This window comes from Lepisosteus platostomus, chromosome 21 (assembly GCF_059453375.1).
Source record: "Lepisosteus platostomus isolate fLepPlt1 chromosome 21, fLepPlt1.hap1, whole genome shotgun sequence".
NCBI lineage: Eukaryota > Metazoa > Chordata > Actinopteri > Semionotiformes > Lepisosteidae > Lepisosteus > Lepisosteus platostomus.
Window position 1 is genome coordinate 184,028 of NC_142631.1, and position 23,785 is coordinate 207,812.

At 48.9% G+C, this 23,785-nt stretch overlaps 2 protein-coding genes across 2 annotated transcripts; both read right to left on the bottom strand.

Annotated features, from left to right (window-relative positions):
• Positions 1-3,380: 3,380 nt before the first annotated feature.
• On the bottom strand, positions 3,381-5,128 carry LOC148643758 (uncharacterized). The gene has a single exon (XM_088614622.1). The coding sequence runs from the start codon at positions 4,516-4,518 to the stop codon at positions 3,487-3,489; it is 1,032 nt and encodes a 343-aa protein (XP_088470748.1). The 5' UTR covers positions 4,519-5,128; the 3' UTR covers positions 3,381-3,486.
• A 1,049-nt stretch (positions 5,129-6,177) lies between these two features.
• On the bottom strand, positions 6,178-20,931 carry LOC148643759 (cholesterol 7-desaturase nvd). Its single transcript, XM_088614621.1, has 7 exons — positions 20,141-20,931; positions 11,513-11,701; positions 10,904-11,082; positions 10,617-10,742; positions 9,902-10,021; positions 9,294-9,470; positions 6,178-9,079 (listed from the first exon to the last, which is right to left on the bottom strand). Exons 1-7 carry the CDS (start codon positions 20,568-20,570, stop codon positions 8,918-8,920), a joined length of 1,383 nt encoding a protein of 460 aa, XP_088470747.1. The 5' UTR covers positions 20,571-20,931; the 3' UTR covers positions 6,178-8,917.
• Positions 20,932-23,785: the final 2,854 nt, after the last annotated feature.

Consider the following 23,785-nt stretch of genomic DNA (forward strand, 5'->3'; position numbering starts at 1 on the left):
GTGAGTTTTAGTGATCATTTTCTTTAAACAATCGATTATTATTAAACGTACTGTACGTAACATTAGAATGTGGTGAAACTGAACCCTCTGACAGTCATATTTCATCAACTTGAATTAATGTGATTCCTATGGATTTCATTTTTTTGTTAAACTGTATACGCAGTTTTCCATAAAACGTTTTTTTCTCCTTCGGCAACATTATAATACAGTACCGAGCCTCAGACTGACTGCGCATCCCGACCGAACAGCGTTTCCATAGAAACCAGACGTTCCCGACTGAAGTGTTGCAAACAGTGTACTCGAAATGGTGATTAAAGCTCGGTGTGATCACAAAATTAAACAATACCCTCGCCTCTACAGACGCATAGAAAAGATTCCAGTAATATCCTGGTCATTTTTATGGAGAATGTAAAGTAAAAACAAATATTATGGTAGTATCCTCAATTACCAAATACCACTGCTTTAAACAGCATTGTGATGAAGTCATCAGCAGCCAATCCGCAGTCCACACTGCAGGATATAATTAACCACTGTGCTTTTGCCAGTAGCTTGAAGAGTGCAAATGAATCAAAGGTTTTGAAGTAATGGGTGTTTGGTAATATACCTACTAGTGTAAAAAATAATGTTATTAATTTTAGATACAATAATTGAACATCCAGACTGATCAGCTGGACAGGATGATTCCTCGGACAACTTTGTAATGTCTGAGAATTTTCTAATGAATATATTGTATTGAAAACATTTACACATTCCTGTTTCTATGATTATAACTACAAGACCACAAATTTAGCCATTTGAGGTTTTATTGCATAGGAGAGAAGACAAGTTGTATCTTCTTGTTGCTCTTATGTGAGACAATGAAAGTCTTTAAAAGATAAACCTATATGTTTATACAACATATTCAGAATTCCATTCAAAACAGGAACATTGTGTAAAATGTTTAAGATACCTATACACTAGTACATTAGTTTCATCACTTATATCCCTCCCTTTTTTAACTGCCTCTTCCAATCCAGAGTGGTGGTTGAGCTGGAGTCTATCCTAGCAAGCAATGGGCCCAGGAAACCCCGAGCGAGATGCCAGTCCATCGTAGGGCACACAAACACACAAAACGAGGGCCAGTTTTTCCCACATACCAATGAACCCATCAGTATGTCTTCGGACAGCAGGAGGAAATCGGGGCACCTGGAGAAGATCCAGGCAAACACAGGGACAACAGAGACTCCACACAAATCCCAGCGCAGGTCTGGAATCGCACCCAGAGTCCCAGCGCTGACCACAGCGCCACCCTGCCACTCTCGCTGCCTACATACGGATCCTACAACAGTACACACCAGGCCCAGCAATCCATTTCTGCACTGGATTCCTCCCAGTTCCTGATGTGCAGGCCCCATGCACACAGAGAACAAGGGCGCCGCGCACTCGCGGGCCCTCTGCCTCAGGGGATCCTGTGGACAGGCGCTCTGTCGCAGCGAGGGGCCTGCGTGCCTCCTGCTGGGAGCGACAGAATCAAAGGGCCGACACGACTCCCGCTGGCCTGCTCTCTGTGTGCTGCTGCCCCTCCCCCGCTGCAGTACAGCGACACCCCTCTGCACTGCGCCTGTCCGCCTCGGCTCTCACAGGCCCTGTGAGCTGCACTGCACTTTTATCACATTTAGATGACAAGCAGAATTGTCAGACAGTTTTACATCCAGGTAGTGTTATTCAGATGTATTTATTGGAATTACTTACCTTAACAATAGCGGAGGATGCACATGCATTAGGCATGATGTACAGTAGTCGTCCTGCTGCTTAAGTACATTATTAAAGAGGACTCTGACCCTCTGCTTCTGATGCATCCCGGGAGCCTGTTTAATGTTTGGAAAGTGTTCTTCATTTGAACGATTGCTCTAACAAATCTCATTAGAGACACTTTTGAGAGAGGAAAGGAATCTGAAGAGGAACCACAACTCTCTCTCCCCTGGGGGAAATCACAGGTCATTTTGAAAGTGCTGTGAACAGTCTGAACCTGTATAATATCCTTTCATGTGTCTGCAGCATTTTTCAGTGCCGTGAAGTTTAGATATTATTACAGCAAGAGAAGAGGCATTTGGAAGAGGCAAAATCAAAAATTTTAAATTATTATTTAATACGTGGCATGTTCTGAGGCTTGGAAAGATGAGTAGGTAAAATTATAAAATTATTTCAGTCTGTTTTGGCAGTCCTAGTGCTCGGGCTGGGCTGGGGGCAGTCCTGGGCCTGGTGCTCGGGCTGGGTTGGGCCTGGTGCTCGGGCTGGGCTGGGCCCGGTGCTCAGTCTGGGCTGGGGCAGTCCTGGGCCCGGTGCTCGGGCTGGGCTGGGGGCAGTCCTGGGCCTGGTGCTCGGGCTGGGCTGGGGGCAGTCCTGGGCCTGGTGCTCGGGCTGGGCTGGGGGCAGTCCTGGGCCTGGTGCTCGGGCTGGGCTGGGCTGGGGGCAGTCCTGGGCCTGGTGCTCGGGCTGGGCTGGGGGGCAGCCCTGGGCCTGGTGCTCGGGCTGGGCTGGGGGGCAGCCCTGGGCCTGGTGCTCGGGCTGGGCTGGGGGCAGTCCTGGGCCTGGTGCTCAGTCTGGGCTGGGCTGGGGGGCAGCCCTGGGCCTGGTGCTCGGGCTGGGCTGGGGGGCAGCCCTGGGCCTGGTGCTCGGGCTGGGCTGGGGGGCAGCCCTGGGCCTGGTGCTCGGGCTGGGCTGGGGGGCAGCCCTGGGCCTGGTGCTCGGGCTGGGCTGGGGGCAGTCCTGGGCCTGGTGCTCGGGCTGGGCTGGGGGGCAGCCCTGGGCCTGGTGCTCGGGCTGGGCTGGGGGCAGTCCTGGGCCTGGTGCTCGGGCTGGGCTGGGGGCAGCCCTGGGCCTGGTGCTCGGGCTGGGCTGGGCCCGGGGGGCAGTCTGGGCTGGGGGCAGTCCTGGGCCTGGTGCTCAGTCTGGGCTGGGGGCAGTCCTGGGCCTGGTGCTCGGGCTGGGCTGGGGGCAGCCCTGGCCCCGGGGGGCAGTCTGGGCTGGGGGGCAGCCCTGGGCCTGGTGCTCGGGCTGGGCTGGGCTGGGGGCAGTCCTGGGCCTGGTGCTCGGGCTGGGCTGGGCTGGGGGCAGCCCTGGGCCGGGTGCTCGGGCTGGGCTGGGGGGCAGCCCTGGGCCTGGTGCTCGGGCTGGGCTGGGCTGGGGGCAGTCCTGGGCCTGGTGCTCGGGCTGGGCTGGGGGGCAGCCCTGGGCCTGGTGCTCGGGCTGGGCTGGGCTGGGGGGCAGCCCTGGGCCTGGTGCTCGGGCTGGGCTGGGCTGGGGGGCAGCCCTGGGCCTGGTGCTCGGGCTGGGCTGGGGGCAGTCCTGGGCCTGGTGCTCAGTCTGGGCTGGGCTGGGGGGCAGCCCTGGGCCTGGTGCTCGGGCTGGGCTGGGGGGCAGCCCTGGGCCTGGTGCTCGGGCTGGGCTGGGGGGCAGCCCTGGGCCTGGTGCTCGGGCTGGGCTGGGCTGGGGGCAGCCCTGGGTCTATTTGCTGACGAGAGTGAAGAGCAGCACCAGCACGATGACGGGCAGGAACACCAGCAGCAGGCAGCTCAGCTCGGCCAGGTGCAGCAGGAGCAGGGCCACTAGGTGGCAGCAGCGGCAGCGCGGTCGCAGAGCCCGGATGAAGCGCAGCAGCCCGGGGGGATAAGGGAAGCAGCCGCACGCCCGCCCAGTCTCAAGCCGGGACACTAACTGCCGTTCTACATTAGCGCACAGCCCCCTTTGCCGGGGGGGCAGAGCAGATGAGGAGGGAGTGGGCTGGGGGGTGCTGGGGCTCGACGTGCCCATGTGGCTCATCAGTTCCTCCTGCATGCTGCGGATTTCCCACTGTGGCAGCGGCGTCTTCTGCCGGCACAGCGGACAGCAGACCCGGCTTCTGTCAGTGGCGCGCTGCTGCAGCGCAGCCAAGCACCGCTGGCACACCGTGTGGTGACAGTGCAGCAGCGCCCTCAGGCGGTCCCCCTGGGACTCGTATAGTTCGGTGCAGATCGGACACTCGTCGGTACTCTCCGAGACGGCCAGGCCGTTGCGGTTCAGCGAGTCCGGGTTTCCCTTGGTCTCCTCCACCAAGGAGAGCAACGGTCCTGCACTCCAGCTCTCACTGAGACGATCCCTCGCTTCCCCGGGTCCGCTCTGCACCTCGCTCCCGGTTTCCCGGAGCAAAGGCTCCCTGACCAGGTCACTCTGCTGCTCCCGCTCGGACTCCCCGCCATCCCAGACCTCAGCGGGCGGCTTTCGTGCTTCCGAGCACCGTCCTCCAGGCCACACCTCGGGGCGGGTAGTGGGTCCCAGCGCCGCGGGGCTGTGCTGGACCGAGAGAGCGCCCTCTGCGTCAGGCTCCGGCCGCGCCGCGCTGCTCGCACCCAGGGACGCCGACGAACTGCGGCGAAGGGCGGCGACCACCGGCCCCTCCTGCGGCTCGTCCACCGCAGAGGCCGGGGCAGGAGCTCTCCCGGGACAGACGAGTTCGTTCTCCGCATTCGCGTGTCCTTCCTCTTTGGGGTCCAGCTCCATGGTTTAAACAAAGCACAACTCCACTCTATTAACGATATATCACCATGATCGTATAATCAATCTGTTGAAGCAAAGTTCTATCGACACTATTTAAATTATAGTTCACCGCCTCACTGAAATCAGAAACACAATTAAAGCGCTGGATTTTAAATGTGCTCTATTTTTCGCTATACTCCGTTCTGTGGCTATACGAGGCAACGGGCGCTTATTAACGCTCTTCATTTGCAGAAGACCGCGGAAAGGAGAGTTAATTAGTGGGCGAGCGGCGCAGTCGATCATGAACAAGGTCTTCCAGCAGCTGGGGATGTGGGAGTGGCTGTCTGTCCCAATCGCCTCCGTCTCCACAAGCAGTTTCCCAGATAAGTCCAGATAAAGTACTCTGCACACCTGCCTGGCACTGGCCGCCAATCGGGAAGGACGCTAATGAGGAGGGGACTTTTTCCAGTTGGAGGTGTGCAATCGTGAGCTGTCTGAATTATATCGCAATTATCCAGACAAATACTGTGCGTATTGAAACACCAAAAATGTTTCACCTACGAACACATAGGCGATCGCGACAGTGCAGAGCCCACGCTTAACATTCAAACTGCACTTAAAGTTCCGTGTGCAAACAGCCAGCTGTCTACTCCAGGGTGTCACTCTGACCTCCCGGGCAGTCTGGCGTCTGCTGTGTTTTCTTTCAGCCTGAGTAATCAAGGAAGCAAATTATTTTCTTAGCTAGATCTACACGGGCTGTTTCTTCAGGTTGTTTGCTGTTAATCATTCAAACCACACGCTGCATTAAAGGTACAGTTACTTACAAAACATCTCAGGGCCAAGTTACAAAATGCTCCCACTGAGAGCTCAGGTTGGAGCAAAAACCAAACGACAACAGACCCTCCAGGAGTCGGGTCGCTGCTTCACAACGCAGAGGCTCATCTCCTGATAACTCTTGAACTTGAACTTGAACTTTATTGCCATATGTAACCGGTTACTGGTACAATGGAATTCTTACTTACAGAAAGTCTCTCGATTGTAAAACAAGTGTAAAAAACAAGACAAAGTGCAAACAGTGCATCAAGACAATGTACAAACAAACAATAGACAATGTGCAAGTAAACATGTAGACAGTTTGAATGTAAACAATACAGACGTGTAAACAATGACTGGAGATGTGCAATAGATAAGAAATCATAAAGAGGTAGATGGTGATGGTGTAGGTGTGGTCCGAGGGGGATGGCTAAATGTGTTCGCCAGTCTCACTGCTTGTGGATAGAAGCTATTGAAGAATCTAGTGGTAAGTGTCCGTATGCTCTTATATCTCTTGCCTGAGGGCAGTGGGGTGAAGAGCTCATGCCCGGGGTGGTGACTGTGCTCTGTGATGGCCAGAATTCTACCACGGCAGCGGTCCTCATAGAGCTGTTTAATCTCGGTGAGACCGCAGCCGATGATCTTCTGGGCCATATTGACCATTCTCTGCAGTGCCTTTCTTTCTCACGAAGAGGTGTTGCCGTACCACACGGTGATCCCGTTGGTGAGGACGCTCTCGATGGTGCAGCGGTAGAAGTTCACCAACACATGTATTGGCATCCCCCATCGCGTGAGGCACCTCAAGAAATAAAGGCGCTGCTGAGCTCTACACACTACACACGTGAAAATGAAAAACCATGAAAACTCAAATATTGTTGGAATATTTTATTTTAAAGTCTACATTAAAATATCCATTCTTGTAGCCTATGTAATTACAAAAATAATTTTAAAAATCTGTTTTCCAGAAAACAACAAAAACGCAGATCCACAGTGTCCCTTTGTCTACAGGCTCCTGTCCTGCCTCCCAGTCAGCCAGCCTAGCCAGGCAAAGGTGCACATGTGCGCAGGGCTGTGAGCTCCCTGTAAAACACAGAGCTGCTTCCTTCCAGCTCATCCCGAGCACCTGGGCTGCAGGCTCATTCCCAGCTACACAGCAGGCAAATGGAAGTTAAAAGTATTCTCAGAATCACATGAAACAATAAAAGGCACAGGGGAAAATAATGGATTGTTTTTCAAACATTAAAATCAAGCAAACAGGGCTTTAGAAAAAATGCTACTTTGTTATTTTCGAAAGTATTCACTGCTTGGTATGAACTGCATCCAGTTTCCTTGCAGAGATCAGGGTTCAGAGTGCATCTGCCTCCAGGGACAGCTCTTGTATTCCATGTCAACAGCCAAATACTTTATTATACAAATGGAAAGAGATGCGTTATAAGCTCTTTTAACAAGGTATATTTCTCCAGGGCTAATCTGAACATCAAACTTTTAAAATAAAATATACAGTACAAGGTGTGAATGGTATCTCATAGAAAAAAAAGAGCTGAATGCTGAACACACTGGAGAAACACTTAATCTCCCAGAACATGCACTCATGCAAAAGAAGTACTGTACACTCCTCATCTGAGAAGGTACTGAGCCCCCTCACTCGCAGTGTTTGTAGTGCCACAGTCTGTAGGGCCTTAGCAAGGAACTCCTTATGGTGGCAGATTTCAGTCTACATCTGCTTGACAATGTTACTTCTAGAAATGTGTTTTTGTCAACATTTTCGGTCCACCACTGGAATCCCTGAAGCAGATAATTCTTCAGAGAAAGCTGGTGTTGTTTTTGGAGATTTCTATGCTAAAATATGTTTTTAAATGATCAGTATGTAAAAACTTGAGAATATTTCCTGCTGTTAATACTAATGTTGGTTATCGGTTATAGAATGCAAATTTATGTCATCCCAATTATCACGAACGTGGAAAAAAAAATCATGGCACTAAACTACAGAACTGCACTGTATAACGTCAACATGTGTGTTAAGTTCCCGCAAAATACAGACTTAAGGCAAAAACTGTAACACTTGTATGCTCACTGCGAGACAGCACTCATGTACAGGAGAGCAACTCTAGTATCACAAAGAGATTCCCCTCTGTCCCGCAAGACTCAGCTCTTCACTCTGAGCTGCACCTGAGTGTCTCTGGTGTGGACAGACAGAGCTGCCATGGTTGTAGAAGTCATCTGCGCTTGAGGATCAATGCTCACATAAGAAAGTCTGAAAGGACTGTAGAATACAACTGTTGAGGAAAGGATTCACAGCGATAACAATAATTTAATCGGTCTCTGGAAACATGGCATTACTAACACAGGAGACTAAAAATCGCCTGTATAAAAATGTATTTATAGCCTGTCTCTACAGATACACAATTTTGTTTTTATTATATAAACAAGAAAACATCAAAACCTTTTAATGGTTTCTGGTTGGTTTCATACAATTCCTAAATAATACAGTTTGGGATTTAAGTATTATTGCTTTTAACTGCTCTTTAATTTAACCATTCAATCACATTCAGGCCATCATCAGGCACTTATTGGAATAGAAAGGTTCTCTAAAAACTGGATAAAACGCAACATCTCAGCCTTCCTCCCCCCACACTCACACTCAATCATTTGCTCTTCAGTAGATCCAGGACTCACTGCGACACAGCGCCCCCTACTGAACTCTGCCTGGGGCCCCCACGCCGACTGCAACAGCACTTGCAACTCCAACCCCCATCTGGAACACCTCTAGCCCAGTGGGCGAGGCATCCAGTGCTTCAATTTCACAAGCAAGTTTCACATTTGTTTCACATTGTCTTTCCTTGTACCAGCTCCACTGCAGAGCTCTTGTTTCATATTTTTACATTTAGCGGAAGAGTGCCAATCAATCTCGGTGCAGCTAATTTAGATTTAAAGGATTTTCCTCACAATACAACTAACGAACCAATTCCTTAACCCCCAATTTTTCCTGGGGTTTTCTCCTTTGGGAGATCAGGTGACCGACACAAACAAGATCTCTAGACTGAAAATGCAAGGTGGTCTCCCCTGATCTTGGCTTTGATTCAGTTCATGAGTCACTCAGCTGATTAGCACTGGAAGTAGTTTATAGTATCGAGTATAAAATATGATGCATATCAAGGTCACTGATTGTCATTAAATTGCTGAAGCCAGTGAAGTCTAACTCTAACAAGCTATTCGCCAGACTTCAGCAAAATGAACTGGAAGGGACTGGCAAGAGATGAGTTTCTACACTTGGCCCATGAGCCCATATGCTGGAACAGGCCTGGGGCTGGATGTACACTATGGGTCAAGGCAGGGGAGGGCAGTCTTGCCCCTGGGGGCCAGTGAACCTGCAGGTTTTCATTCCAGTTCAGCTCTTAATGACTCTAATCAGTTTGCTGCCGGCTTAACGGGACCAGTTTAACAGCTATTTCCAGTTCTGCAGACTTCAAGAATGTGCAAAAAACACACGGCCCTCAGGAAAAAGAGCGCCCCATCCCTGGGTTAGTGAAAGTGGTTTGTAAAGGGAGGACAGGCAGTACAGGCAGAGAAAGAGGGTGTCCCCCAGTCTGGACTCCCTCACACGGAGGGGTCACCAGTCCAGCGAGTCCTGCTGGAAGCCGAGCCGCGGGCTGTTCTCACTGTAGAACTGGCTGAACCACCGGCGATGCCTCTGGATGGCGGAGTCCTCCTTCACCAGCAGGGGCTTGGAGATGTACTTCTTGTTGTTCCAGATCATCACGTCGCGCTCAAACTGTGGGAACGGACAGCAAGACAGGGTGAGCCTCTCTCGGATAGCACTTTCAGGTACAGAAATGCTGAAAACAAGACATTTTTAAAATACCAAAGAAATCGGAAGATATCACACGGAAATGGTTTGTGCAAAATCGTAGAAGTGTCTTCTAGAAGGCTTAGGAAATCTACTACTACATCCAAAAATCATAGAAAGAGTCTGAGCAGGCAGTTACCTGTATGCACTCTGCACGCAGGATGAATTTGGGCACTATGGGCGGAATGTTGCTCTGGTAGAAGATGCTGTGGGAGACACACTGCAGCAGTGGCTCCACTGGGGTCACGCAGTGCATGATCACCCCGCGACCCAGGAAACTGTGGTCAAAGGTCAGGAACACCACACCAGGGCCCACCTGCCAAACACACACAGGTCAGGACAAAGGCAACCCAGAATCCCGATCAGGTGGCGTGCAGACTCACGACACTGCAGGAACGAAAACCCATCCCACACCTCTCAGCATGCAGGCAGCACCGGCAGACCAGAGGAAGAGGCTAAAGCTGGATAGCCTATGGCTGAGCATTGCTGACATACAGATAAGATAAAAATACATCTCATGCAACAGCATTTTGATCCATTTTAGGCTTCATGAGCTTCAGTCCTTTATTCGAATAAAAAGCACAAAACCAAAGAAATTCTACTAATATACTCCAATAATAAATACAAAAGGTCCCTGAAGTGCATAAACAGCGGACGCACGTCCTGAAGCTCCATAGGATTGTGACCACGCAGCTCGCATCCCGCTCACACACACACTGAGGGAGAAACCCTTCTCCTCTGTCGCACCTGTCTGGCCACAACGTCGAGGTCCAGCAGTGGCCACCGCCTGCCGAAGATGGTGAGGGCGTGCTTCACCAGCATCCGGGAGCAGTGCTGGCTGGGCTCTGGCTCGGGCGCCCACTGCACCTGCGAAACACAGCACACCGGAGTCACACCGGAGTCACACCGGAGTCACACCGGAGTCACACCGGAGTCACACCGGAGTCACACCACTTCCGCTTGGCTTCAGTACCCAAAGCCCTGCACGGCCCCAGATACACCCCAGCACATCGCAGGTGTAAAAGATACCAGTTTGTTCACAAAATCCTCTCCTGTGTGGGGACATCCCCACACTGCCTGTCAGAAGTTACTGTTTCTGGGGGGATGTGTATCAGTAAAAACATGCCCACACCTCACACCAAGGGGTCGGTCTGACCACTGATGCTCTCAATGCGCACACATCCAACACTGTGGAATTGCTGCTATGATTGAGGCTTTCCCTCTCAAAGGAAGCTTAACTTACACCACTTCAGCAAATTTGTAAAGAGAGACTATCTCCCCAGAAATCCGCTGCTGTCGTCTGACAGGGTTCATTCTGTCACACCTGCACCAGCCCTCCTGGCTTCAGCCTACTGAAGGGCCAGTTTTTCACAGTCACAGTTATGGGAACAGACCAGAGCTCACAGGTCCTAAGATCTGCGCTCTGCTTCCTGGGTCCCTCAGAGAGGTCCCGACCCCTCACCTTCCAGTCATGACGGACAAACTCCCAGGTCTTGCTGTTGGTGTAGCGCAGGTCCACCCCACTCACAATGCCAGGCGTGTGCAGGTGTGCCAGGTGAGCAATATCCGCTGCGTTCTCCGGGATCTCCTGCAGGGGCACAGAGCTCATTAAACATTACCTACAACAGGCTCCCCTCTCTATAGCTGACAGGAAAAGGTTGCAATTACATTTCTTTTAAATGCACAGTTTATAGATCATTCCCGTTAAAGATGATGAGCGGACCCAGGCAGCCCCCTGTCCAGACGAACCTCTATGTGTGCATTGATGAAGTGCTCCGTGCGCCCGCGGTACACCCACGCCCTGCTGGTGATCTCCTCCTGCTCTGGAATGCTCCAGGTGGGATCCACCCCATCGCAGTGGTACCACACCAACACCATCCCGTTCAGCTCGCAGCTCGGCCACGTCCGGATCCGGGCGAAGTCCGGAACTGCAGCCAGACACCGAGGGGTCAGAAGAACCGAGAAGCAGGTGCACTCTGCCCATGAGACCCTGCGGAGCGCTTTGCCACGCACATACTGCAAGTACCCTCATCATACAGCCGTCACTCTCGAAAGAAAACGAACGAAGAAATGGATTCCAAGCCCACAGGATGTGATGCCACAAGAGGGCCGTTCTCAGAACCTGCCTTTCACCTTTGTGCTTATAGTGAAATCATGGAGCTAAATCCAGCTCTGCCCAGACTGAAGCCCCACATCTCAGGCCCTGCTGCATGCATCTTAATTTAAAAACTGATCTCAATTTAAAAAAATTAAATAATACAAGTAAAATTTTAAATGCAAGGTAGAAATATCTCTGACTGTCCCTCTTGCTGCAGTCTGCAGTCTGCATTAGCGTCGCAGCAGAGACTCTCGACCCACCTTTCTCAGCGTAGGGGATGCGCACACACCTGCCGTCCTCCCCGCGGAACTGCCAGCCGTGGAAGGGGCATTCGATGCACCCCCCCACCACACGCCCCCCCACTGCAAGGTTGGCGCCCAGGTGGGGACAGTAGGCGTCAACCACATGGGCCGTCCCATCCAGCGCCCGAAACACGGCCACCTGCTCGCCTGCGGGGGAGAGAGGAAGCTTTCCTAGCCAGTCTGACATGCCAACCGACATTCCTGAGCGAAATGAGAGGGAGGCATCAATCTAGCAAGAATGCGGTTCGTTCACAAGCCGAACAGCCGTCCACAAGGTGGCAGTGTAACTGTACATTCTTCATCACAACAGCACATGTTTAACTCTGATTAATGGCACAGCCCTCCACCCACACACCGTGCAGAAATCAGCAGGAATCAGAATAAGCAAGATAAGAAAATCAGGAAAAAACATACCTGCCTTCAGCAAAGGTTTACAGCACTTATGCGATACAATGAATGGTTAATGATGTGAGTGAGGACAGGCAGGTGTAGCAGGGTGTCAAGAGATGGGGAAGTCGACAGCTCTGACCCGAGACACTTGAAACATGCCATCACTCTCTGAAGGGGAACATACATCTACATCTAGAGAGATGGGATAGTCACCTGCACTTGTCAGATCAAATCCAAACCTCAAAGTTCCTGATAAACAAGTAATTTTCTAAATCACCACGATTAGCAATATTAGGGCAGTGGACTTTCTGGATTTGCATTGCCCCTGGTGATCACAGCTGGTTGGAGATTAAGGTGATTGGAAGAGTGAAATTATATGTCATTATTGCTCACTCACAAGCTATTCATAGAGACAGTAAATGTTATTAAAGTTCCACTTGTTTCCTTCTTATTTTCTTCCACATCATTGACGAGACTAGAATCCATATAAATAAAACAATTTAAATGAAACGGTTACTGTCGGTTTTATTACATCTAAAGAACTGCATAAGATTATGGTTTCAAGATGCATTAAGCCCAGCCTGTTAAACTAACCTGCCTTGGTCACGAGACACTCACAGTATTGGAAAGCTTATCTGAATTGGGTTAAAGGCAAGAGCCTACCACAGGTCTTAAGGATTGTGGAAACATTGATCTCACATTCCTAGCCAGGAATAATTCACAACCACTCAGTCTCTTCACAGCACATTGTACAAGCGGTCTGGCCTGCTGTGCAGGACCAGGGTTACTGCTGCTCACACTGCACACAGCCCCTGAGGACCACATTATTCACACCAATCAACTTCTGTGTCACTTTTGCTCAATGGCAGATCTGGAAAAAGTGCTCTTATACAGCTAAAACCTTCCACATGTGTTACAGAAAGCAGTTGTTGTTGGTGTGTTTTCATTCAAAGTGGGTGAATGGTTTAGCTGCAGTTGATGTGATGCCATCCATCACAAACAAAGATGGTACTTCACAGAAGATTCTCCTGGCAAGATGATGCTCTTGCAGTGAGCATTACTGACCTGGAAAAGACCTTCACTATAATCCAGACTATAATCCAGACTTCTGAAAGAACATCCAGGTGAAAACTGTGGAGTAAGATATGATCCCGTAAAGATGGCTCCAACTACAGGGCAAATGCATCCTTTCTATGGGCTCCACTTCAAACAGAACCATCCTGCCTGCAGGCTCCTGAGCTTCTCCGGCTGCTTATCCTTTCCCCTACATCGCTGCCTTGTTGTCAGTCAGCAAAATATGTCAAGTCTTTTGAGCCTTGACTCTGACATGCAAGAGCTCAGCCCACAGAACCAGTCAGCCTGAGCATTACTGGACCAGTCTGACTGGAGAGCTCACATTCCCATGCGGGTCCAGCCTGGGAATGTGTAGTCCTTGGGGCTCTAGAACAATAAGCCAGACTGGCACAATTTTAACTTTCACATCTGTAATGAGCTATAGAAAAACATTAGTATTTCTGTAATATGTGGCAATGCAAACATATTGCTGCAATTCTTGTCAAGAAACATTATTTTCCTCAAAAAAGTCTGAAAACACCACAGGCACACCATGAATAACGAGCCAAGGAATTACACAATTGTGAACTCTGATCACAGAAATGACTCAGCTCCAAGACGAGTCTCTTATGACCTGAAAGGAGTGTCTTTAGATATTTATGTAAATTGGATGCTACATAAAGGCAGCACCATGGCAGAGTGGTTGGCATTGCTGCCTCGCAGAGCTGCGGCCCTGGGTTCAATTTTTGGGGTGCTATCTGTTCTCCCCATGTCTGCGTGGGTTTCCTGCAGGTGCTCAGGTTTACTCCAACAGTCCAAAGACACACTTGTAGGTTAATTAGCTTTTGGGAGAATTAGCCCTGCTGTGATTGTGTGCGTGCGTGTGCGTGCGTGTGCGTGTGCGTGCGTGTGTGTGTGGGCCCTGTATGGGCTGACGCCCCACCAGGGGTGTCCCCTGCCTTGTGCATGTTACCTGCTCCCCCATGACCCTGTATTGGGTAAAGCTGAATGAAGGAAGGATAACTGATTGGCTGGAAACCCTTTAAACATCATTTCTCTGAAGGCTCATGACTCCTAGGGACATGATGCAGTGGTCATGGTAACGTTTCTCTAACTGATCGCCATTTCAAAGTGAAATCACAGCTACGAGAGGGTTCTGCTTGCAGAAAAAGAGTCTCCATGATGGAAGAGCCGATTGTTCTCCAGCCACACCCCCCTGGGGAACAAAGGTCACCATCTTCTCTCTGCGGAAGAGATGGCATGATCCAGGCTCACAGTGACCACTTGAGCCCCCAGCGATGTGCATGTGAATCACTGAGAATGCAGGTCTGCACTACCCCCCAGGAGTGCCAGAACATACTGCATCAGACCTGACACTGAAGCTTGCAGACCTGTTAGACTGGTTCCTGTCTTTGAACTCCAGTTACCTTCACAGCTCATGTAACCTCTCACACTTAAGAAAGGGCACAAACAGGAGGGGGGTATGTGGCCCTTCTAGCTTGTGTAGTTGCTAGTGGATCACAGATGCTTGGCTCTCATCCTGTTTTTTTTTTTTTTAAATTCCATCAGTTTTGATGACAAGGCTGAGCAGCTTATTCCAGACTCCCACAAACATCTGTGTAAAGACGTGCCTTATGTTTGCAGTTAATTTTAGATTGCGCTGAGCAGAAGCAGCACTAAAAAGTAATTTTCAGGTTTAGACCACATTGGTTTTCAAAGCAGCACAACATTTTAAGTGCAGTGGAATTAAAGGTCCACACAGCGGTCACTGAAACGAAAAACCTTCGACTATTTAACACAGATCTGACAGTTCAGTTTCACAGAAAACACATTGAGAGCACGTGTAAGACAAAAGAAGACAATAAATCTGGGCAATATTTCAAAACACTTCATTAAACATCGTATACCAAAGTAGTTCAAGTAGGGCTCTGCGTCAGCATGCGTAGGCTGCAAAGGAACAAGTAAAGGTTTATTCCATGCTGAAAACAGAAGGGTGTGACACACCTGAAAAAGGATCCACAGCAGAAACGTTGTGTTTCTTTTCTTATCTTTTGACCAAGGAATAAACCTTTACTTGCATCTTGTACCAAAGCTCTTTAATTATAGTGCGGGTCTCTAGTGGAATCAGAAGGCTTTTTTCATATATATGGGGTTCAACAAGGGACGACTTCTCCCTCACAGTACAGCAACGCCTTGCCAAACTGGGGCCCAGTATCTTTTTTGGGGACACCCCAGTATTCCGTCCCAGCCCTCAGACTCCATCCTGTCAGGGCAATGACCACTCGAGTCAAACTTCCTGCTGCCGTTACAAGGGCTCCCCCTTGCTCTACCTGTGCAGGTATCTCAGCCATGTTGCCAAGGAAGCCTCTATTGTGTTTCTTCTCGTTTTCTTTACTGAAAAGAGTTTCAGCAAACAACCATTGTGTGCAGCAGCCCGTGGGGTCCAGGCTGCTCTGATAGCCTGGATACCTTTGTGTCGACAATCCAAACGCCTGGCCGTCCCCTTTGACAGAATAGGCAATAAACATTTCAGTGTCGTAGTTACTCACGGTTTTATCACTATGGAAATCAAATCAAAGTGATCTGTGCAGTCATGTGTTTCTTGGAGCGTTTAAGAAAAAACAAATAATTCAAGAGTGCCAGGTTAAATAAAATGATGCATACTGGGCTGGTGTTCTCTACAATTAATACTATCGTTAATGAACACACACAAACACCTCAAGAACAACTTCGCTGACAACCGATAAGACAGATCTTAGAAGCAAATATCCCGATTCTGTGCTGTGCATTCCAGCCCTGTGGCACTAGGAGGCCTGAGGCGGAGAGGTGACGGCAGTGCACTGGTGTTTGCTGAGAGAGGGGTCAGTGCACCCAAGAGGGGAGAACAGGAAGCAGCCGGTCACTCTGCAACACTGCAGCTCTGTGTGCAACCCCGAGTCCGATAGGGTCTCAAGCAAGACACCTGCCACTCGGAAGAGCTTGGAGAACGGACTCAAAACGCTTCCCAGTTCCCAACCAAAGGGTTCTCATTTCAGTGCCCTGCATATGGAAATCATCTTTATCAGCCACTTACCCCTTCTTATGAAAATGTTGTGCTGCTTTGAAAAGCAGTGTGGTCTAAACCTGAAAAATTAACATGAACGCAAATCCTTTCCAGTACTGCTCCTGGAGTTTCTGGTGGTGACAGCTGCCTCCATGCCTTGGAGCCCAAGCACATCTTTATAGAAGTCTACAGGCTCCTATTCATTCCATCAGCACAGGATAACAATGTGCTGTAGCAGCACAGAGAGACACACTATCCTTCAGGACCTGCACACATGGACAGACTGAATACAGCTTCTGCTGCCTGCCTGCTCAGTGGACATGTCCTCTCTACACAGCGGAACAGAGGCACGGCGTCTGATCAACTCCTGTAATTAAACACTACATCTGCTCACCAGCTATTGCATTCTTTTAGGGTTCTTCAAATGTAGCAGAAGGAGGTTTTACCCCATGTCTCTAAGGAAATGAATGAAATTCAGGGCTGGTAAACAACACAATGTGACTGACAGATGCATGGCCCTACACCTCCCACTGTAGAGCTTCTGTGGTTACAATTTTGTTTATTTGGTTATTGGAGGAGGAAGTAAACTGAAGCATAATGAGACTTGGAATACAAAAACATGAATAATTATTTCTTGCTGAAATCCAGGACACAAAGCTGTGTTTGTTCCCAGTTCATTCTGGGGTAATTGAGGGACTCTATTCCCTTCGGAACACAGAGCCAACCCTGCCAGAACACAGAGAGAGAGACTATCAGAGCTGCTCAGACACCCACAGGTTGACAGGGTGACGTTTGAACAGCGTCAGGAACATTTGTGAGTCTCAGGACTGGAATGCTTTTTGCACCACAAAATCCTGAACGCAGCACCTGCCCAGGGAAAGCCTTCAGACACACTGACACATTGCTGGAACATGTGCGCCATTAATCCCAAGGAGCAAAAGCCTCAATAGCATGTTAACAGATGGCTGCTCTCGGCAAGGACAAGCCTGCACTGCAGCTCCACAGTGCGAGACCAGAGAGGAAGCTGAAATCAATGCTACTTACGAGTACAATAAATATGGTTGTTCATCTGTAAGAAGTGGATTGTTAAAAGAAATTTGTAAGCAATGCTGCTATCAGAACTATAAGATGCACATGCACTCGACTGCACAAGGGAGCTTCTTCCACAGACTGTCCAGTCCGTTCCTGATGTTTTGTACCAGCTTCTTAGATACATAGCTAAATTACTGGTCTGTCAGCAGAACAACATACTACTGCATCATCATGCTTTAAAGTGAGTTTTTCCTGCCTTGCTAAAATGTGCTGCTGCAGACATCTATGGGATTTACAGGCACAGCTTGTAATGTGCACGTTACACTGACCTTCAGAAATCACGCCTGGTAAAATATGTACACTAAATTGAAAACCACAAGTAAAAACAAATTCCCTGTGTGTTTGTAACACTGCTCAATCAGCAGCAGAGAAGCCCTTATACACCCCAGCAGAAGAAGGATGATGGCGCAGGATTGAGCCTCACGGATTTCTTTTTCTGGACAGACACTGGAGATTATGCTGCCAAACACATTCTCTGAACAAAACAGCCTGAACTGATCTAGGTCACAACATGAATAAAATCTGCAGCAGTATGACCAATACTGGTTTCCAAAATATAATCAAGACACCATTTCACAAACAAAATCTATAGATCCGTTTGTTAAGAGAGATCTGGAGTCGGGAAGGGGACAGGGGAATGGTCCCATGCCACAGGGGACAGGACAGCCACTTGGACAACAGGAATCAGACGCATTGCTGATCTTTTGGCGGCTGTTCTGGCACTGTGCCCAGCTCAGTCTGTTGCTATGGTTTCCAGGACTTGCTCTGCAGTGGCGGATAAATGGGACACAGTTTCGGAGGAGGTGGGGATGGCTGGAGGGGGGTTTCGGTGTGCAGGCAGTCATACTCCAGCCATTTGCTGCTGGATTTAAAACAAATCGCAGAAACACACTGAGCACATGAGCTGATCCATTAGCTGATCTTGATGAAAACAATATCACAGAAACACTTCTTCTCAAGCTAAGCCAGCTGGGAAAGCTGGCTGCCCCACAGTACACTTAACGTCTCAAGACTGCAGGAGCTACTGGGTTTGTCCAAGCCCCTTTGCAGAGTGCAGGGTGTCAGAGGACAGTGCTCTTTCAAGATGATTTTCCCCTGGCAACCCCATCAAAGCGGAGAGCTCTGACCAGGACCTTGAGCAAGGCGATTCTGCTCTCTTCTGCAGGCTGGCCACTCCCTGTGCTGCTGCCTGTAGTTTGTGAATGTACAGTCTGTGAACATGTGAACATGTGGCCAAGAGGACTCTGTAGAGAAATTTGTCTCCCATAACAAATGTATAGTGGACCTCTTATGCCCCAAGAAAAACGCTGCACAACCCACAAGCCCCATATCAGAACTTAAGTTGCTGTTTTGCTATATACAATGAGAGACATAAATCATTAAGTCTGCTTGTCCCTCAAGAGAGAGAAATAAATCCATGAAGTAACAAAGACATACTGGGAAACTACAGGGATTTCCAGGTTTCCAATGAACAGTCTTGACGATGAGATAAGGTGAAGATGACAACACCAAGCACAGAGCTGATCAGGTACAACCAGCATTGTCTAGTGGACAAGCCTCAAGCATCAGAAAGCTCAGGCAGAAGCTCAGGCCCACGAGTGGCTGATGTTTGTACTGGATGATGGAGGCCTTGTGGAGAATATTGCAGTTCTCAAAAGATCACAAAATGGAATGAAAGACAAAAGGCTCAGATGGACAAAACAGTCAACTCCAGGCATCTCACTTTCTTACAAGTCAACAAAGCAGTATAATGCAACATGTCCGTTTCTGCCCTGGAGTTATGAAATCCCACTAGGACCAGCAGAGAAGACACAGGCCTGTGGTTCAGCACCGATGTTTCTCCAAGCAGCCAAATGACTCAGGCAGAATAGCTGCTCTGCCATCTAGTGCTCAAGCATACCACATGGGCAGGCGGGAAGGTACCCAAACCTCCAACACCTCCACCCCACCACCAGCATGAGCCCAGAAACTAGGCTCCAGAGTCCTAGCTGCAGTGGCTCTGTGGCTCAGGATCTGCGCCTGTGGCTGGAAGGTTGCTGGTTCGTATCCCGCAGCCGGCAGAGGAATCCTACTCCGTTGGGCCCCTGAGCAAGTCCCTTAACCCCAACTGCTCCAGGGGCGCCGTATAAGTGTCTGACCCTGCGCTCTGACCCCAGGCCTCTCTCCCTGCTTTCACATACCACGCTGAACAACATTCTCTGCTCTAAGCAGGGATCCCCAGTCATGATCCGGGAGGGCCAGTGTATCCGCAGATTTTCAAGATTTCTTGAGATCACATAAAGACCTGTGGGGACCAATTAAAATTGATCTAATTAAGCCCAGAATTAGCTACTTTAAGTCACTGAGAGTAGAGATGATATGAAAACCTGCGGACACATTTGGACTGGAATTAGGGCTCAAACAAGAACAGATTTCTCCATTCAGAGGCATCAGAAAGGGATCTAGCAGCGTCTGTAGAATTCTACTGAATGAATCAAATTTTTCTCTACTGTATTTTAAAATAGAACTGAAACTATTTCACCAACTATGGCTATTGCATAAAACTTCCCACGTGTTTGGAAGTCGGCAGGACTCCACGCTGCTCAGTTTCTAGGGCGAGAGACGCGTGTACAAACGCTGGATTGAAGGTGTGGAAGTCTTGAAACGAAGCTACCTGTACTTAACCAGTAAAATAACAGCGGACATACTGGCTGTCACACCTGTCTCTTCTGGGCAGGACTTGGCACCCCTACTGGGACCCCCTCGCCAGGTGACAACATGCATATCACGATCTGAGTTATCGCTGCACTAACAAGAACCCTCCTGCGGCAGACGAGGACTCCTGAATAAGTAAAACGCGTGTCTGAAATGCCCGACATGATCTGCGACACAATCCAAATGTTGGCGATCAGGCTCCAGACCTCCTTACATAAGCGCTCCGGGAGCAAACGGCCTTTCCCAGTCTGATACCCTGCTGCCCTAGGCGGCCCTGTGCTGGATCGCTGGATGGTCCGGACAGGTGAACTTACCCAGCACCGTGACGCTCCTGACGTCGCCCTTCTCCAGCAGGTGCGAGTCCAGCACCCGGTACCAGCCGTTCGGGTAGACAGGCGGCAGGTCTCCGGTCTTCCGCCGCCTTCTCACCTCGTTAGCGGTTTGGGCTCGGGTCCGACCCTCCTCGGGGATGTATCCCACCTCTTCGGGCTTCCGGAGCAGCTCCAGCGGGGCAAAGAGCAGCCTATACAGCCAGCCGAGGGCTATCAGCGAGATCCCGGCGAGAATGCAGGCTGCCGCCCGGGCTGGGGCGCCGGCCAGCCCCGCTTTCCTCCAGTGCTCGGGGTACCCGGTCACCAGAAAGGTGTGTGAAAGCCCTCGGACGTCCAGGACCAGCCCCGCAGCCAGGCCGAGCAGCAGCACGCCCACCACCTTGAAAAGAAGCGAGAGGCTGGGGTTCTCCATCCCTGACCTGCTCACTTGTAGTGTGCGCACACTAAAATGCGCTAGTCTTCGCTAGAATGACCCGCCCCCTGCTGCACCGACGCGCCCCTGAACCCCGGTGACGACTATCCATACAGGAGAAAACTAACGCCGCTGCTCCCTTAAAGCACTGGTGCGGGCGCCGAGGCTCGTGCTGACGAGGTTCGCTCCTGGGGGTCTGGCTTTTAAACCTGGCGAACACGGTGCGCGCTGGAGTCGCCCTGGAAACGCGCCTCGGCCGCCTCCCCGCGAGCTGCTCTGGCCCTGCCCCTCCAGGTGAGGCAGACAGGTGCGCGGGACGGTACCGGCGTGCCTTGGAGACCAGGCCGGGACAGGCGCTGCTCAGTGCTGATCTCATTATTCCGGAACCCACAGCACACCCTCTAGCCTTATGCAAGGCACCACGTCTTAGCAGTGAATTATAAAAATAATTTAACCAGCTAATAATGGTATCAAAGATTATTTCTTACATGTACAGTTGAATTAATTCACCTTATTCAGAAATACATTAAGACAGATCAGCAGTCCGTTCTTGTACGGTTCACAAAACGTCGTGTATTCAACTTGCATGTTTAGTTTATCCAGATTTGACTCCAGGGAGCTCCACACTGTAACTTAAGCTCCATCTAGCGACGGAGAACCGCATAACCTCGCAATCACTATTTCGCATTGATATCTGCTAGAAATGTGGATATCATTTTGTTTATTCGTTTTCATTTATAAGAAGTTCTTGTCATGTGTGTGCATATGCGTACATTTTGTTTGGCAGACGGGTGTTGTTCAGTTTGAAAACCAGTCTATCCTTTATATAACTTTTCACGGAAATCCAAGCCTTTTGACTTCCAGCGAGTATCGTATTAAAGCAAGCAAGCACGTCACACTTCAGACTGTACCCTTGGAGATCTCCGCAACACGGCGCACTGAGACGTGCGGAGCTGCACGGAAGATCTGAGCTGGACCTGCTGATCCGGAAAACAATAGCGTCTTTAGTGTCGCTTGATGTTTATCTTCGCGTGGCTAATTCAAACGTTATTTATATTTCTGTTTGTAACACAAGAGACGTGACAAAGGAAAGAAAGCCGTTTAGAAGCTAACGATCCACGCCGTTTCTTGAAAGAAGTCAATCGATACCTTCAGCAACCGGGCCGGACAGGTGTTCCCTGTTCCGCAGCTCTTTGTTTAAAGACTCCTCCTGTACTCAGCTGTGAATCAATCTCAGTTGCATTTCCACATAGTTTCCACGTGCATCGTCTAGTTTCTATTTCACATAAGTCACGCTGATTAGGTACAATGTCAACATAACATCCCATGATTCATATTCTACACTTTCAAACATTTATCGTAGCACTTTGCCGTTTGTATCACTTACCCACATTGTCTATAAGAATTAAATGATGCATCACTATAAACACCTAATTCTTCATTAGTAGTGTCTTGAAGCAGTTTCCCATTTCATATTTATAGTTTATGTTTTTGGTATTCACTATGCTACATTAAATGTAATCTGCCAGAAAATACATTTTATTTTATTTTTTTGCCCTCCCTTGAATGTTCTCCAAGTCTTTTAAAATGTCTTTTGCTGCTTATGTAGTATTTGCTATATAGACTTGTGTACTTTAATATCGAACATTGATTGTTAGGAAAAGCCAGACTTGTCCGATCTCATGTGGTACTGCACCACTCTGAGCATGCACATATCTATACTGTGTTTTCTATTGGCCGATTCTGTGATGTTTAAAAAACAAAAACTCCTGTTCCTGCGCTATTATGGATACTGGAAGATTCACTTGTAAGAGAAGCCAATGATGAACTCTGGAGATATGATTGTGCTGTCAGAGGTCCCTTGTTTTCTTATACAAATAGGAAAACATGTATAACAGGTTTATTATCTGTAAGAATCCACTATTGTCAAAAATCAGAACAAAAGTAGTGCATCACTACTATTAGTGATTGTCTGCCAAAACTATCCTACCAACACAAAACTCTTGACAGCTTTTAAATTCAAATATGCAGATGAGAATGCTGCAAAGTATTAAACAGAAAAATTCACACAGATACAGGTCTCCAAAAATCAATTAACCTCATGAAATCAGGCTTCACGATGCTTTTATTTTATTTTGCGTAGAAAATCTGTTGCAGATGGAATGAGCTGGTAACTGGTTAAATGTCAGCCGCTATAAAAACCCAGAGTCTGCTTCTTCTCTATAAGAGCCGGTGGAAAGACTGTAGGCAGTACTAGTGTACAGGAGTTACTGATGATACTGGCATCTGCATCAGCTGGTAATCGTAGCTGAAGCACGCTGATCACTTTGATTGTGAAGCACAGCAGATGTCACAACAGTTCATCGGGTTAGGTGTTTTCTTTTAATTTTTAACCATGTTCTCGAAAATGTATTGCTTGTGTACTCCTTTCATTGGTGAAGAGATACCAGTTTCCAAATTGCCGCTGGTACAACACGAGAGCCCATATTCACATTTTTAGGTATTAGTTTCAAGAGCGATATAATTTAACAAATTAAAAACAACGAGCATAACAATATAATGATCATAGACTTTACATTTCTATTCATTTTTGAAGTACAAAGCAGAAGGTGTTTCCTCTACCTTAAATATACGATTAAAATTGTTCAAATACCATGTATTTGTTACAGAACATGTCGCGACATGATATGACATACCCCGACAAAAATGCCCTGTCCTACGTCGCGACATGGAGTCCGTATATCGCGATATGACATACCCTGACAAAATGCCCTGCCCCCATGTCGTGACATGGAGTCCATACATCGCGACACGTCTATCTGGGTATATCATGTCCTGATATGATACCTGTTGCGATAGCTGTGCAAGGGTGGCATGGAAGCAAGGCGCCAGTCGTGATATACACTGCCGCGATATACATGCGATATACATGGGGTCCCTATCATGACAAGCTGCGGAGGTCTTGTCCGATGGAATCCCACAGTTACGCGTTTGGCAACAGCACGTCACGGTAGGGAAAGAAAAAAGGAAAAGGAAGAAAAGGAAAAACAGAGATCTTACAATTACGGTGATTTTACGTACATTACAGCCACAGGTTTATGTCATAGATGGTTAACTTGTCGGCATGCGTCATGTCTTAGTATTATTCACATCTAAGGAGGCTCATATGTTTATGGATATTGATTGTCTTTATAATGTTAAGGGTACGAGCTAAA